Raw genomic sequence first — 16468 nt, 5'->3', positions numbered from 1 at the left:
TGGAGGATTATTTATATGCTAAATTATAAACTTGGTCGGTACGTTGCAGATCAGATCCATTTTAAGTTGGGAGAGAAGTGCTTCAATTTTGCTGACCTAGGGGTATTTCAGTCAAAAAGAGATGCAAAGAAGATAAAATAAACTTAAAATGAAAGAAATGATGAAAATGGCAAAGTGGTGAAGTGTACTCAGGCGAGAATGATATTCTAGCGAAACCTATTTAAATGATGGTAATTTTGCGAAGCCAGTTTTATACACTTGTACATATGCAATTTTCTCGAGACGGGAAAACCCACAGCACCGTATCGCGTTCACAAATTTTCGCGCAGACCTCCGCCTCCGTCGCCGTCCCCCCCCCCCGCCCCCCCCCCCCCCCCCCCCGGCGCCGCGTCTCGCTCTCGCCCCACCGCCGCCGCCGCCGCCGCCGCCTCCGCTCCTTCTCCCCCTCCCCTTCCTCCTCCCCTCACATGAAACCCTAAATTCCCCAAAACCCTAACCCCGTCGCTGCCCCCCACGCCGCCATGTCGCCCCCTCTCCAGGCGCCCGACTACAAGCACGTCACGGAGGAGTGCCTCCGCGAGTGGAAGGGCCAGCCCGCCGCCGCCGCCGCCTTCCGCGTCCCCGATCCGGTCCCCATGGCGCGCTTCCTCTACGAGCTCTGCTGGGCGGTGGTGAGCTCCCCCGCTAGCTCCTCGGCCCTCGCCGCCGCCGCGTGATTAGGTTTCGCGCTCGGCGAGCTGGGTTTGATCTGGTTTTGGTTCTCGGGTGCTGACTGGGTGCGTTGGGCTTGCGCAGGTGCGGGGGGACCTGCCGCCGCAGAAGTGCCGGGTGGCTCTGGACTCGGTGGAGTTTGTGGAGGAGGCGCAGCGAGGGGAGGTCGGCTCAGTACTCGCCGACATCATCGCCCACCTAGGGCAGGATGTAAGTGATACTCAACTCCTTTGGTTGCCGCACGGGGCTCGGTGAGCTTCCAGTTGTTCAGTTGAGTGAATTTGATCTAGTCAATATGTGAGAATTCGAGATTGATGGGAGTTACTCTCCATGCAAGACTGTGTTGAATTGGTCACTTTATAGTGCATACGCTACTTGTTGTGCCGGCTGAATTGACAATCTGTTTGAATTATGATGTTACTGATTTTGATGATAGTAGTTTCTTGCTAGGATGTAGTAGCCATGGTTAGGTTTTGAGTCGATGCCATGGAAAAAAGGTATTCCACTGAAGTTAGTGCAGGAACTTACCATATCCATGGTCTTACTGGTGAACATGAAAGTACCAGTGCTTGGAAGAACAGAAACGGGCACTATAATGGTTTGAGAGTCAAGGAATACGAAGGGCACTATAATGGTTTGAGAGTCAAGGAATACGCTTCGGATGTTCACAGATAGCCCAAATATATCTTAGCTTTAAGCACTTTTACATATGAACGTGCATTATAGCTAGCAGCGTATCCCCTCTCTTTGCAGTGATAGTGTAGATCTTCGATGAGATTATGTGGAAAGCAAACAACAATATTCCAAAAGGACTGCTCATGTTCATCATGTATTGCACTATATATCTTGAATCTTGATCAGTTACTAGAGCAAAATTGAACTGATCTTGTTATATACCAAAAGAGATGGAGTCATTAAGATGCAGCTAAGTACTTTTGTTATTCCACAAGTGCAAATGCTTTCTTCCTTTCAGTCTTTTGCTCCTATCCTTCCACTCCTTATGTTTCCCTTGCTATATCTATACGGCCTTCATCCCTTGGCCATTCTTTATTATTTGTGAGGACTAAAGTTTGAGATGTATCCTTTTCAGAACTATGCAGCTCTGCTTTACCCCTGAAATTTTTGTACTCATATATTTTTTGGAATGATTGAATGTCGCCTTAGTAGTTGAGCTGACTTATCTATGTGCAGGTTACAATCTCTGGTGAATATCGCAGCCGTCTTGTCAAAATGGTAACAACCCTTTAGGATGCTCTTAACTTGTTCATAATATTAGTAATGCAAATAAAACTTTCTTTCTTTTCTCTCATTTCGTTTGCATTGTAGTGTTCAGTAATTCCCATCTGAATGCTCTTCCTTGTAGACCAAATCATTTGTGGAGTCGTCATTGATTGCGCCTAGGCTCCTTCAAGAGCGATGCGAGGTAAGTGTTGTTTTCTGTTGCACTAGGGCACCGCATGTTTGTTGCTACTAATTTCAAGACTGACGCAAGCTATCTCTATTTACTGTGCTTTCATGCTTGAAGGAAGAGTTCCTCTGGGAGGTTGAACTGAGTAAGTCAAAGGGGCAGGATTTGAAGGCTAAGGAGGTATGCTTTCACATAATAATACAATGGATATTCTTTTAGCGAATGCTTCTATCATTTTGGTGTTCATTCGGGTTACTATTAATGCCTATAGTTTCCAGCAGTGGTTCATGAACACTACTCTCCTCCTAAATTTTGTGTCAACTTTTTTTTCTTTATCTATTCATTTACTATATGTCTGCTTCAATTATTGGTTATAGGTCAGGGTCAACACACGTCTCCTTTATCAGCAAACTAAATTCAACCTTTTAAGAGAGGAAAGTGAGGGCTACGCCAAATTGGTACGTATTTCTATCCGCCAAACCTCTTATGTTTGTTCTTATGATGAACTGAGTATTTTCTTAGGAAACTTCAGAAATCAGAACCACTATATTTTCTGCACGCTGTTTGAAAGGAGTAACAGAATCTAGAAAACTGTGTTTGGTGTGTGTCCAGTTTCTACACTCCCTTAAACGACCTAATTATTGTTTGACCTTAGTTATACAGGTTATAGTTCATGAGGTATCTACAAATAAATTAGTTTGTTTTGATGTTCAATTTGTAACTGATCTAAAACAGTCTAGTTGGATCAGAAAATAGTGGATAGCACAGTATCCCTATTCTTTTGCAGCAATTTTTTTGACACATGTTCCACTAGAAGGCACACTTGGATTTTTTTTTGACACATCTTCAGTTAATTTCTGTGATGATTTACTGAAGTTCCGTTGTTTTTAACCTTCTTATCATATTTGCTTCTGGATTGTTCAGGTAACCCTCCTTTGTCAAATTGGTTCAGATTTGGCTTGTCAAAATTCTTCTTCAGTTACTATGAGCATTATAAAGGTGTGCTCTAGAATATTCCTTTCTTCCTCCTGTACTGTTATTTAAGCATTTGAGCATCTTTGTGATATAACATTATGTTTTTTATGGCAGTCATTGATTGGGCATTTTGACCTGGACCCAAATCGTGTGTTTGATATTGTGAGTTTTGATTTGCTGTCCACTTTTTTGTTATGCATTGTACTGTGTGAAAGCGTGTTACCGAAAGCATGTTTTGATGTTATTCTTGTATTCTGCTAGGTTCTGGAATGTTTTGAGCTCTATCCGGATAATACCATCTTTTGTCAGCTTATACCTCTTTTCCCTAAGGTATTCCTTTATCATACTTCATAGAGTATACTTCATACTTCATATGGTTATATTCCTTTTAATATAATAATGTAAACCTCCTCTAAAGATTATTAGCATACTTCATACAATATTTCAGCCTATTTTACTACTTCCTTTTATTGCAGTCCCATGCTGCTCAAATATTGGGGTTCAAGTTCCAATATTACCAACGATTGGATGTCAACAGCACTGTTCCACCTGGGCTTTTCCGGATAGCAGCTTTGTTGGTCAAATCTGGTTTTATTGACCTTGATAGCCTGTAAGTTTACTAAATCTCCTTGACTTCCTGATGGTTACAGTGATGTTAGACATCACCCAAAACAAAATCTGCAATTTGTATTCTTTATAAAAATATCTACTATGCTTTAAGCACACTTTTTTTTTAAAAAAAACACATACATCCTCTAATAAGGTTTATGTCCATGTAAATTAATGTATGAATGTAATTAATGCCTTCGTATTGGGATTTACTCTCCAACTTTGGACTCTACTTTTTCTTCAGTGTTAACTCTTTACATTGGCTCCTGTTCTTTAATAACAAGAATTTTTTTAATTTCCTCTGATTCTGTGTGGCACTCTACCATTATCGATTTTGCTCAAAATGTATTAGTACAGCTACTGGTGTGTTAAAGGTTACACTGATTATGGTTTCAAGTTATCAATTTATCATTATGATTGCTCATAATGTATTAGTGCGGCTACTGGTGCAATCATGGTTTCTAGTTATGGATTGTTTTTACGTTCCTGATTCCTACTACACTATATGAGCATGACTTTTTTTTGACACAATATATCTGCTTGGGAATGGCCTTTCAACTCCAACTCTCATGAGTCATGACTTATATCTGAATTGTATTGCAGCTATGCTCATTTACTTCCAAATGATGATGAGGCATTTGAGCATTTTGACTCCTTCGTCACGAGGAAAATCGATGAGGTTAATATTCATTTTGTCCTCCTGAAGTTCATGTTTTTGGAAATATTTGCTATATCCAGGCATTGTGAAAGAAAGTTGTATGTATGCCATCTCATTACAGTATTAAACTCGAAATGATAAAAGTACAAATTCAATTGATAGTGCGACACCAAGCCCCCCCCTCCCCTTCTTTTTATTTTGCAATTTTGCTATGTAACAAAATTAAATCCCACTGTTTTAAAAGAGGAAGAAAGACAATGTTGTAAATCATGATTCTGTATATGCAGGAAATAACACCATGATAATGCATAACCTTTGGGATTAGGATAAAAAAACGATCTGGGGGTACAGGGATTAGAGGATATATGCAAAATGAATGTGTGGGGAATAAAATCGAAAGTAGCATTTTGGATTGACAGATATGTAGATGTAGGCTTTATTGTGGTGTATGGGTATTTATCTTTAAATATAGGTACCTTCTGTTAACAAGATGTAACCCTTATGTAGCAAAACAACTTTGGTTGTGGAATGGCGGAACTTTATTTTTTTGTAGCTGAAAAATTTCAAGTTGAGCATGCAAATTTGTTCATACATTCCGGTGAAGTCATTTCAGAATCTATCAGGTTAAATGGTTCTGTAATTGAAAATAATCAGGATTTGTTTCTTTGTACTTCAGCACTTTAATGGTTGTGGTGTATTTTGCAATTTCTGGAACTTAGCCCTCTCTTTCTTAATTCCAGGCTAGTAATATAGGCAAAATAAATCTTGCTGCCACTGGGAAGGACCTTATGGATGACGAGAAGCAAGAAATAACTATTGATTTGTACACAGCATTGGAGATGGAAAATGATATAATTGATGAGCGAGCCCCTGAGATTGAAAAGAACCAGAAACTTGGACTTCTTCTTGGTTTCCTGTCAGTTCATGATTGGTAATGTTCATGTGTTCCATCAATTTATTTTGTCTGCTTGCTATTTGGTTAAATATATAATTGCATTTAGCAGTTAATACATCTATCCTTTTTCGTACTTATTATACTTTTGGTAACTGAATTCTACCATTGTTTGGCAGGGATCATGCACAACTCCTCTTTGAGCGTCTTGCACGCCTAAATCCTGTTGAGCATGTTGAAATTTGTGATAGTTTATTTAGGTTTGTCAACTTTCTCTGCATATGCAAGCAGCCTCAACATTACTTGTAGTTCTCTGCAAACAGGGCATATGATGGTGCTTGATACATATGCCCTTGTATTACAACACATTCCCTGGTTAATATTATTCAATTTTGTTTTTTTGTTCATGCAGACTTATCGAAAGGAGTATTTCTTCAGTCTATGATATAATTTTCCAAACACATTATAAGATGCCTCGTAACCCTGTTTATATGATGGACACATCACCTTCCTCTTCACAAAGTTTTTCGGTTGATCCGCCGAAAGAGTTTTTCCAAATGCTTTCTGCTTGTGGACCATACCTTCATCGTAACACACAATTATTTCAGAAGGTAGTGTTGTTTATTTTCTCTGCTAATATTCTCATAGCAGTTCATGCTTGAACATGACATGCTTCCGGCTTCTGTTTTTGACTGGAGATTTTCTCTAATACCCCTATCACATGTATTATTTGTCTTGCGTTGTTAAAAATTTGTGTAAACTAGTTATCATGAGTTCTTTTATCCAATCAATGGTTTTATGGTTGCCATGAGGCTTGTGACCAGATTTTTGTTTTCTGGCTTGCATTGTTGTAATAATTCAATAAGTAAAAAACACCGTTCTTGTTGCTTAACTACTACAGATAATTTATAATGTCTTGTAGCTTATAGTGCAAATGGGTTCTATTGACAAGTTGTTGCATATTCAAACGAACTATCCTATTATTAAATGTTTCCATTATGCAGTATCACCTGGAGTATCTATTAACAAGTTGTTGCATGTTTTACCTAATGTAGCATTCTCCATGTTAACTACAGGTTTGCAGAGTACTTAAAGCGTACCATCTGTCAGCAAAAGAGTCAATCCGTACAGCAGGTGTAATGTCTCCAGACTCGCGAATTGAAGAAGCACTTGGATCGTGCTTGCTACCATCATTGCAGCTTATACCTGCAAATCCTGCTGTTGATATGGAGATATGGGGAGTTCTTTCTCTTCTTCCTTATGAGGTTCGTAGTATTGTTCATAGTTTGTTTATTTGCCCAATTCATTTGTAAACAATGTTTTACAATTGTGCCACTCATTTTTAGACCCGTTATCGCTTATATGGTGAATGGGAGAAGGATACCGAACAAAACCCAATTGTCCTTGCTGCAAGGCAAACTGCAAAGGTTGATTATTTATTCCATGACTGAGTTTTCTTATGTTTCCCCTATAATTTTATCTTCACCTGTCAATTAACTGTCCTTATTTTTTTGATTAGTTGGATACCAGAAGGCTCTTAAAGCGGCTTGCTAAGGAAAATCTGAAGCAACTTGGCCGCATGGTGGCTAAACTTGCCCATGCAAATCCAATGACAGTACTTCGGACAATTATCCAACAGGTATCTTGAATGAACAAGTGCATATAGTTGCTACTCCCTCCATTTCATATTATAAGTAGCTTTGTCTTTTTTTCTGGTCAAACTTAAAGTAGTGAAACAAAACATATTACCAAAATATATTCAATGTTAGGTTTAATGAAACTGATTTGGTGTTTTAAATGTTGCTAAATTTTTCTATAAACTTGGTCAAACTTAAAAAAGTTTAACTAGGAAAAAGTCAAAGTGACTTATAATATGAATCGGGGGGAGTACTTGGGATAAAGTTATTCAAAATATGTATATAACATTGCAGTTAAACACAATGTTTTTCTTTGGAAACATGAGATGTAACTACTTCCATTAGACCGGCGACTGTTGTGATTTACTTATTTTAGTAAATGATTTATTCCTCCTTGTTCCTTTTTTACTTCTCTGGTTTGGAGCTAGCTGACCCATGCCACATCTTCTTACAGCTTAATCCTAACTGCATTTATCCCCACAATTTTTTTTACACCAACAACCTGTGATTAGCAAATGCGAACTTCTAGCATTGGCACCCTTCACTAGCTCGTTGTGCATTAGATGCTCTTACTTTGACAATTGCCCTCTTAGCAGTGACATTTCTAGGTCTATGATAATCTCATACTGTTGGTATGCACTGGACCCCTCAAATAATTCCCTTCCAGAGGGGGACATTTTGAACTCTTTCATGTTAGTCTCTGTGAATTAGCACAATCGTTATTGATTGTAAGTTTGTAACTATGCCACCAAACTTTTTTAGGAGTTAATTTTTCCAAAGGAACAGAGATCTTTTTATTGGGTTAATCTATATCTAGTGATTTTGGAAGTTCACCTTACGGTGTTCTTTTCTCCCCTTTCCTAGCTTCTACTCAATCGTTTTCTGCGCGCATGCTTCCCAAACTGCTAAATTGTGCCCTTTTTTTTTTGCAAAAAAAAAGTTATATAGGAAAGTTGTTTCTAAAAATCATATTAATCCATTTTTCAAGTTTTTTAGCTAATATTTAATTAATCATGCGTTAATTCGTCGCTCCGTTTTAGGGGGAAGTGTTCCCAACCATCATAAAAGAACACACCCTTGATATCCCTTGTTGCTCTTTTTTTGGATGGGATTTATTATAATTGCTTTATTCCAGAAATTCCTGATTATTTTTTTATCATTTTTTGTGCCTCTATTTTTTCTCCTCTATAATACATCTCACAACTTTCAGGTTGAAGCATATAGGGACATGATAACTCCAGTTGTCGATGCTTTTAAATACTTGACTCAGGTATATGCCATGTTTGTGCTGTATGCTTTGTGACTTTGTGTTACTTGTGTCATTTTATTTTATCTATGTACATTCTGGTTTCTATGGGTTCTGTTTATAGCATTTTCTTGTTTGCTTTGTTGCAGCTGGAGTTTGACATCTTGCAATATATTGTAATTGAACGCTTGGCTCAAGGTGGCCGTGAGAAACTTAAAGATGATGGTCTTAATCTATCTGATTGGCTTCAGTGTCTTGCATCATTTTGGGGGCACCTGTATGTATTAACTCCTGAACTATACATGCTGCATTTTCACACATTATGTCTTTCCTTTCTCAGTAACAGGATTATTATGTTTTTATTGTTGTGCAAGCATGCCATCACTGCTGATGAACTCTTTTTTGAACCAATACATTTTAACAGGTGCAAGAAGCATCATTCGGTGGAGCTAAGAAGCCTTTTTCAGTACCTTGTTAATCAGCTGAAGAAAGACACAGGCATTGAGCTTGTTGTACTCGAGGTCTACTACTGGCTACTGTCAAGCTTCCCCTTGCTACCTTGGAATTGTATGTGTCTGAAGTCTAATATGATCACTCCTGCAGGAACTCATTCAGCAAATGGCAAATGTGCAATACACTGAGAACATGACTGAGGAGCAGGTTGATGCTATGGCAGGGAGTGAAACATTGCGGCTTCAAGCTTCATCACTATTTGGATCAACAAGAAATTCTAAGGTCATGAGGCAACATTTCTTCATTCGCAATGCCATGTTGAAGTCCATTCACTAAAGAAATATATTTTATTTTGTAGGTTCTGACCAAGTCTACAAACAAATTGAGGGATTCTTTGCTTCCAAAAGAAGAACCTAAACTTGCCATTCCCCTTTTACTGCTTATTGCTCAGCATCGATCCAAGTAAGGTTTTATTTAACATCTTGGAACATCGTCTGCAATTCTTTGTTGTCCTGCCCATACGCTGCTCATTAGTTATTACCTGTTTTTTGAACCCTGGTGGGCACAAATTGACTCCATTTCCCTTTTGCCCTCAACTAAGGTGGACTTAAGTCTGTCATAATTATGCAATACAATGATTGTAATATAAATGGCATGACATACTAACAAGATATGTACCAAAATCTTTGGAAATATTTTGTTTCAGATGCTGATAATATGCCAAGAGAGCATCAAATGACTAATCCTTTATTATTTTTAATTGTGCGATTGCTGTATAACTTCATGTGTTTGTCCTGGTGATTGTCATATCCAACCTTTACTTTTGGTATCAATATTTAAACTTGGTCTTGCTATTTTCTCAGGATTATAATTAATGCTGATGCCACATATATCAAAATGGTCAGTGAGCAGTTTGATCGGTGCCATGGAATACTACTTCAGTATGTTGAGTTTCTTTCAACTGCAGTAACTCCAACAACTTACGTTCAACTAATACCTCCGCTGGAAGATCTGATTAATAAGTATCATATCGAGCCTGACGTAATACACTCCTTACCATGTGCCTCAATTGTTTTTGTGCATGGGATTATCCTATTATTTGTTTCACCTCTACTTGAGTGAGCGTACTAATACTTTCACTTCAATCTAGGTTGCTTTTCTTATATACCGACCTGTGATGAGACTTTTCAAAAGCACTAATGGAGGTGACACCTGTTGGCCTTTGGATGACAATGAAGAAGGGGAGTCTGTATCATGTGATGATCTGATATTGCATCCTGACACATCTCATAAGTCAATCATGTAAGTATTTTATGAACATCTATTGATGAGTTTGATGGCCTTTTACTCAGTGTAGAGATTGTAATTCACATTATACCATAAACCACAATCCTTTAATATCATATGACCTAAAGTGATGCATACACTACATTTTGTTTTATTTTCAACTTCTGTGTTACTGGCTTACACACAAGATTCAGTCCACATCTTTCAATAAATGATTATTAACCTCACTAGAAGCGTAGACATAATAAGAATGAAAAAGGTTAAAGCGAGACAATGGATGACCTTGGGGTCCCTGGAAGGTTGGTAAGAACTAGTTTGTAGTAACTGTACCGTAGTCCTTATATAAGTTTTAACTTGTGAATCCTCCTTGGTCAACTGTAGTTCACACATTTCTCTTATTTGGCATATAATGGTATTTTACATACTCAATGTATTCTGTTTTGGTGCAGGTGGTCTGATCTTCTTAGCACAGTCCGGAACACTTTCCCAGCAAAAACCTGGAATGGTTTATCACCTGATTTATATGCTACTTTCTGGGGGTTAACACTATATGATCTTCATTTCCCCAAAGATCGTTACGATGCAGAAATAAAGAAGCTGCATGAAAATCTTAAACAACTGGAAGATAATTCGGATAACTCTAGTATTGCAATCTCACGACGCAAGAAGGACAAGGAGAGAATCCAAGATTTGCTTGACAAATTGAACAATGAATCACATAAGCACCAACAACACATTGCATCAGTGCTCCAAAGGCTAGGTCGTGAAAAGGTTAAGTGGTTAAATTCCAGTCCAGATGCTCTGAAGATCAACATGGAATTTTTCCAGCGCTGCATATTCCCTCGCTGTGTTTTTAGCATGCAAGATGCTGTGTATTGTGCTATGTTTGTCCAAACACTGCACTCACTCGAGACTCCATTTTTCAACACGGTGAATCATATCGATGTTTTCATCTGCAAAACTCTACAGCCAATGATTTGTTGCTGCACAGAGTATGAGGCTGGCAGGCTGGGAAGGTTTCTTCATGAGACACTGAAGATGGCCTACCGTTGGAAGGTATTTGGTTGCCACATTCTTTCAACCATAGTTTTATTGGATAGTTTTTTTGCTGGTTTTTTAATGCTTCTATTCACGTCACCTTTTGCAGAGCGATGAATCTTTATATGAGCGTGAATGTGGAAATAAGCCAGGTTTCGCTGTGTACATCAGATATCCAAATAGCCAGCGTGTATCTTATAGCCAGTTTGTTCGAGTATGCTACACTCACTCCTTGCAGTTATACATGGCATAATTATTTTTTTCTGTATGTTTTGTCACCTCCAAGTTCCAATTATACACAGCTAGTTATACAACACATCTAACAAAAAGATCTTGGTTTGTTTATAGACCATTAAAAGATAGCAAACTGTAGGGCTAATACTTGCAGTGGTGTCTTTCATATTAAGACAAGTGGGCAATGACATGGAACCCCAGTATGGGATGTGGTCATATGGTAATCCGTGGAAGTTCCAGATTGTGCTCCCTGGGCCCTTGGCTGTACATATGCAAAAAACAAAAAAAAAGTTTTCAGTTTCAGTAAATAATCCAATGTGGTTCGTCAATGGCAAAACCATGTTTAGATGCTAACATTGTACCTCTCATTGTGAGTAACTGGATGAGGTTTGTTTGGAAAATTTTGAAGGCATTGAGTTCTTCGATTATAAGAACTTGCCCTCATTCAACCTAAATCATATGTTTTCTGATACCTGTTGAATGATTTTCCTATGGAGTAGTTATTGGCTAAATTTGCAAAATATGCACCAGAAACTTATTGATTCCAAACTCGGGAGCTTATGCATGATGCAGCATGTGGACTGGTCTTCTCTGATTTTTCTGCATCTTCATTTGCACCTCCAAAATCATGAGAAAAAAAATGAGCCAACATGCAAAATATTAGTCATAATTCACTTTGCCATTTTCTGTATGTAATATGTTTTGTCTGACAGGTTCATTGGAAGTGGAGTGGAAGAATAACTAAGGTGCTGAACCAGTGCATGGAATCAAAAGAATACATGGAAATCAGAAACGCCCTTATTGTGCTCACAAAGATATCTAGCATTTTTCCTGTGATACGCAAAAGTGGAGTCAATCTTGAGAAACGTGTAAGTACCAATAGTAGTCGGTATTATTTCTGCTCTTTTGTCAGACTTCCTCACCAGTACTTTTTACCAGGTTGCTAAGCTGAAGGGGGATGAAAGGGAAGATCTGAAAGTTCTGGCAACTGGTGTAGCTGCTGCTTTGGCAGCCCGCAAGGTAAAATATTGTGCTACACCTTTGTAATTATTTATTCAGCCTACTAGGAGGCACCTGATTTTATAGTCATGATATGTACATGTGGTATGCTGGATCTTATGCAGAGTTCATGGCTATCTGAAGAAGAGTTCGGCATGGGTCTCCTTGATCTTAAGCAAGGGCCAGCAAAAATTGTGCCTGGTAAATAGAACATACAAAAGGTGCACATCTTTGGTTGAAATCATTAGGTTAAAGGATGAATAATTTTTGGATCTCCTGTAGGAAATCAATCAGCAGATCCTTTGACAGCAAAAGATCAGAGTGTTCGTGCAAAATCCATTGAGGGTAGGCATGAACGGTCAGAAGCTGCCATGAAGCCTGATGCTCAACAAAAGAAAAATGTCTTGGCTACAAATGGATCTGATAACCAAATGCCATCTTCTTCTGCACAAGGAAAAGTTTCAGGGGTTATACGAGGTTCTGATGAACCTCCCAAACTTCTATCTGATGAGGGAGTTAAGGTTTCAAAGCCTACTGCAGAATCTGAGGTACGTATTTTTTTACCTGTTTATCGTATAAATGATTTAAACTATTGTATAACTAGGGTAATTTATGCTGCTTTATTTTGTTTGGATGCAAAGCATTGAGCAATTTAATGCTACGCATTTATCCTGTCAATCAACTTCTAATTGTTTTTGCTACAACAGACAAGGGTGCCCCAAAAGCGTGTGGCACACAATGCTGGCAAGGTATCTAAGCATGATATGGTAAAGGAAGATACAAAATCTGGGAAATCTACAAACAGAGGTGTTACTCAACAAGGCTCCTCTGTTCCTGTTGATAAAGAAGTATTGTCTCAGGCTGCTGATGGTGTGCAAGATACCACCAGTAATTCTTTGGCTGCTAGCAATGGTAACTTACATATGGCTCCACGGAAGGTATCAGCATCCTCCCAAAAATCAACACTGTTGGCTACACATACTGGTGGAGCAGCTAATTCCTCTGGTGAATCTACTGACTTGATTGACTCTAATATGAAACAGCAAAAGAGGTTTGTTCCTACTGAAGAACAAGATAGAGGAACTAAACGGAGGAAAGGAGAGAGTGAAGGCCGGGATGGTGACTTCACAGAACACACTGACAAGGACAAAAATTTGGACTCGCGATTGGTAGATAAATTTCGTTCCATGGATCATGAGAAGAGTGCTAGCGAGGAACAAATCCTAAGTAGGCCAGAGAAATCAAAAGAAAAGGCTGATGACAAATATGACCGGGATCCTAGAGAAAAAGCAGATCGAACTGAGAGGCGTCGAGGGGAAGACATCGAGAGACCAACAGACAAATCATTGGAAAGGAGAGAGCGTTCTATTGAAAGAATGCAAGAAAGAGGGACAGATAGAGCTCCTGATAAAGGAAGAGAAGACAGGAATAAGGAGGAGAGAAATAAAGTTAAGCATGCTGAACCATCCATAGATCGTGCACATCCTTCTGATGAACGGTTCCGAGGACAAAGCTTGCCACCACCTCCACCCCTTCCAGCAAGTTTTGTACCCCAATCAGTTGGTAACAGGAGAGATGAAGATACCGATCGAAGGGGTGGTAGTACTAGGCATAACCAACGATCATCTCCTAGGCGTGATGATAAAGAAAAGTGGCACTTGGAGGACAATGCTGCGTCGCTGCAGGATGATGGAAAGCACCGGAGAGAGGAAGATATTCGGGACAGAAAGCGTGAAGATAGGGATGTTTCGTCAAGCAAGGTAAATGTGTTAATCATCTCCATCTTCTGTTATTTGTGACCACTCTTTGCTCTTGTTCGGTTTCATAAAATGATCGTGTTGTACTAAGTACTTGTCGTTGTCACTTGAAAGCTATATCACTCGAATGATTTGGCTTCAAACTAGTGTGCATGAAGGCTTCCCAAGAGCATACTTGATTTTCTTGCTAACGCTTTGTTGTTTTTACAGGTAGATGACTGGGATAGGGACAAAAGTAGTATTGTGAAGGATGAAAGTGATCCAAATAGTGCTTCCAAACGGCGAAAGATCAAGAGAGATCAGTCTGGTTTAGAAGCTGGGGAATACGCACCTTCTGCTCCACAGCTTCCCAGTCATGGAACCAGTAGCTCACAAGTGTTTGAAACACGAGAGCGAGAACGAAAGGGGGCAATTTCACAGCATCGGATATCCCATGCTGATGACCTTCCTAGAATACATGGAAAGGACTCGAGTAAGACAAGTCGTAGAGAAGCTGACCAGTAAGTTTAGGAAATAATATATTCTCTCCAAATAAGCATAGCACATCTTCGTACAATTTGCAACATTACATTACTGTTTCAGTGCATATATTCTAAAGTTATGTGAACCACATAATGAATTTGCTGGAAGGATCATTTTTTATTCATAGCGCAAAGCTTCAAGTCTTATATTTTTACCATTCTCCCTTAAAACTAACTGCCGTGGACACAATTATTCCTTTTGGCTCTTTTAGGAAACATAGATCACATATTCTTAGGGACTGGAAGATAGATCCTATAATGCTATTCCCTCCGTCCCATAATATAAGAAGTTTTAGAGTTTGACACGGTTATTAAGAAAGTAGGTAGAAGTGAATGGTGGAGGGTTGTGATTGGATGAGTAGTGGAGGTAGGTTGGAAAAGTGAATGGTGGAGGGTTGTAATTGGTTAGGAAGAAAATGTTGGTGGAGAAGTTGTTATATTTTGGGACGAATCCTGAGGGCTAAAAGTTGTTATATTTTGGGACGGAGAGAATATATATTTAGTTATTAGGCCTATTAAGGAACGTAGAAAGGGAAGTGCACCTTCCCAAATGCATATACCATGTTGCAACCACTGAACTCTAAAACCCTACTTCTGTGTGGCATATGCTGTGTTGCTGATCGATGAGATATTTATGTGGATGCCCTAGTATGATTGTGTGCACCACATTGTTTGTCATCATCTAAAAGGTTTTTTTTTATCATTTTATAATGTCGATTTGTTTCATATAGGAACTCCATTCAGATCCCTCCTGTTAACCTTTCTACATTTGGCACATCAGATAAAGACACCTATACACAAATTCTTCTGTTTATGGGTGTCTACTGTTCGATATAGACAGTTTTAGAGTAATGCGTTGCCATGAATTGATGGTTCATAAATTTTTGTTTCATTTTTGTAGATAACTGGATATTTAGATTTATGACCTATATGGTGGTAATCTTTGATGCTATATTAAATCATACTATATAAGAACACATTACTAAATATATTATGCAGCTTGCCAGTTGCCACTTAACAAAAGAGTGCCTGCTACATATCTTTTTTAAATCGCGCATACCATTTAATGTGATGTAATATCTCTGCTTGAGCTGTAATTTATGGTAAATATCCTTTTTTATGCTTGCTCTTTGTTAAATTGCCTATTCCTGATTAAGCTTGTTTAAACTGCAGAGTACATGAGAGAGAATGGGAAGAGGAAAAGCGATCAAGAACGGAAACTAAAAGGAAGCACCGGAAGTAGGATAATTGTTGGAATTTTGTTAGATGCAAAACAAGTCATGAATTCTCCTGAGCTTTACAAAGAAGCACATGATCAGCAATGTACAACATCACATATTTCATCGTATTAACAGGCCATTCAGAGGTACATGCTGCACAGAATTTTTCGAAATACCTTGATTGAAGGTGCAGTTTGGTCCTATCGCGTAACACGAACAGAAGTTGTGGATACATGACATTTGTTTAACTCTTATGTATTCTGTTGTTTGAACAATTTGGAATGCAGAGTACAGACTTAATGGCCTAACCTTTGATCTTGTGATGTAAACTTGGATGAGCTGTTCGCCGTCCAGCTATTATGTAACTCTACTAACCGCAGATATGTTCGTTGTAGGAAGAATTTTGATTGCAATTTTTGCACTGTGTAGGAATAATGCTAGGGGACAACAGGCTTGCACGGTTGTACATACTACAGTTAACAATGTGTGCATGATCCTATTTTTGTACGTGAGCGGTGTTCCTGTTAGTTTTCGCCATTATAATTTCACTCGTTCCTTGCATGCTGTTGTGGTTTTGTTTCTGCTATTGTTCATAGTGTGTTTTCCCTGCATTTTTTCTATACGAAATAGCTGTCTACGAGGTAAATTTTGAGTTTTTTTTTTATTGCGAGAGAAGTGATCAAGCAATTATGTGGTAATTGAGCCATTACTGAATCTGTGTCTGCCCCTGTCTATTAGTGTCTGACATCCTGAAGTATTTCATGGGTTAGCATGTTTATTACATGGCATTTAGGTTAACATAATTGGCTGTTTGGCACCAGAA

The 16468-nt window shown here is 38.7% G+C and overlaps 1 protein-coding gene across 2 annotated transcripts; it reads left to right on the top strand.

Moving 5' to 3' along the window:
- Nucleotides 1-406: 406 nt before the first annotated feature.
- On the top strand, nt 407-16026 carry LOC127763995 (THO complex subunit 2). 2 transcript variants are annotated; one of them, XM_052288810.1, is made up of 34 exons: nt 408-671; nt 796-921; nt 1903-1944; nt 2075-2134; nt 2237-2299; nt 2497-2577; nt 3044-3118; nt 3209-3256; nt 3356-3424; nt 3571-3704; nt 4307-4382; nt 5102-5292; nt 5433-5513; nt 5666-5864; nt 6330-6518; nt 6600-6680; nt 6773-6892; nt 8101-8160; nt 8286-8413; nt 8561-8657; nt 8740-8871; nt 8948-9051; nt 9453-9630; nt 9740-9891; nt 10326-10932; nt 11024-11128; nt 11862-12017; nt 12088-12168; nt 12273-12348; nt 12430-12695; nt 12855-13085; nt 13191-13907; nt 14115-14404; nt 15599-16026. In XM_052288810.1, the coding sequence occupies exons 1-34, from the start codon at nt 522-524 to the stop codon at nt 15666-15668; spliced, it is 5235 nt and encodes a 1744-aa protein (XP_052144770.1). In that variant the 5' UTR covers nt 408-521; the 3' UTR covers nt 15669-16026. The 2 variants fall into 2 exon arrangements, with proteins under 2 accessions (XP_052144762.1, XP_052144770.1); XM_052288802.1 differs by having other exon boundaries at nt 407-671; nt 12855-13907.
- The last annotated feature ends 442 nt before the right edge of the window (nt 16027-16468 follow it).

The sequence above is a fragment of the Oryza glaberrima genome, chromosome 1, assembly GCF_000147395.1.
Source record: "Oryza glaberrima chromosome 1, OglaRS2, whole genome shotgun sequence".
Taxonomy (NCBI): Eukaryota; Viridiplantae; Streptophyta; class Magnoliopsida; order Poales; family Poaceae; genus Oryza; species Oryza glaberrima.
Note: the sequence above shows the minus strand (reverse complement) of the source record. Positions and strands in the feature narration are given on the sequence as shown.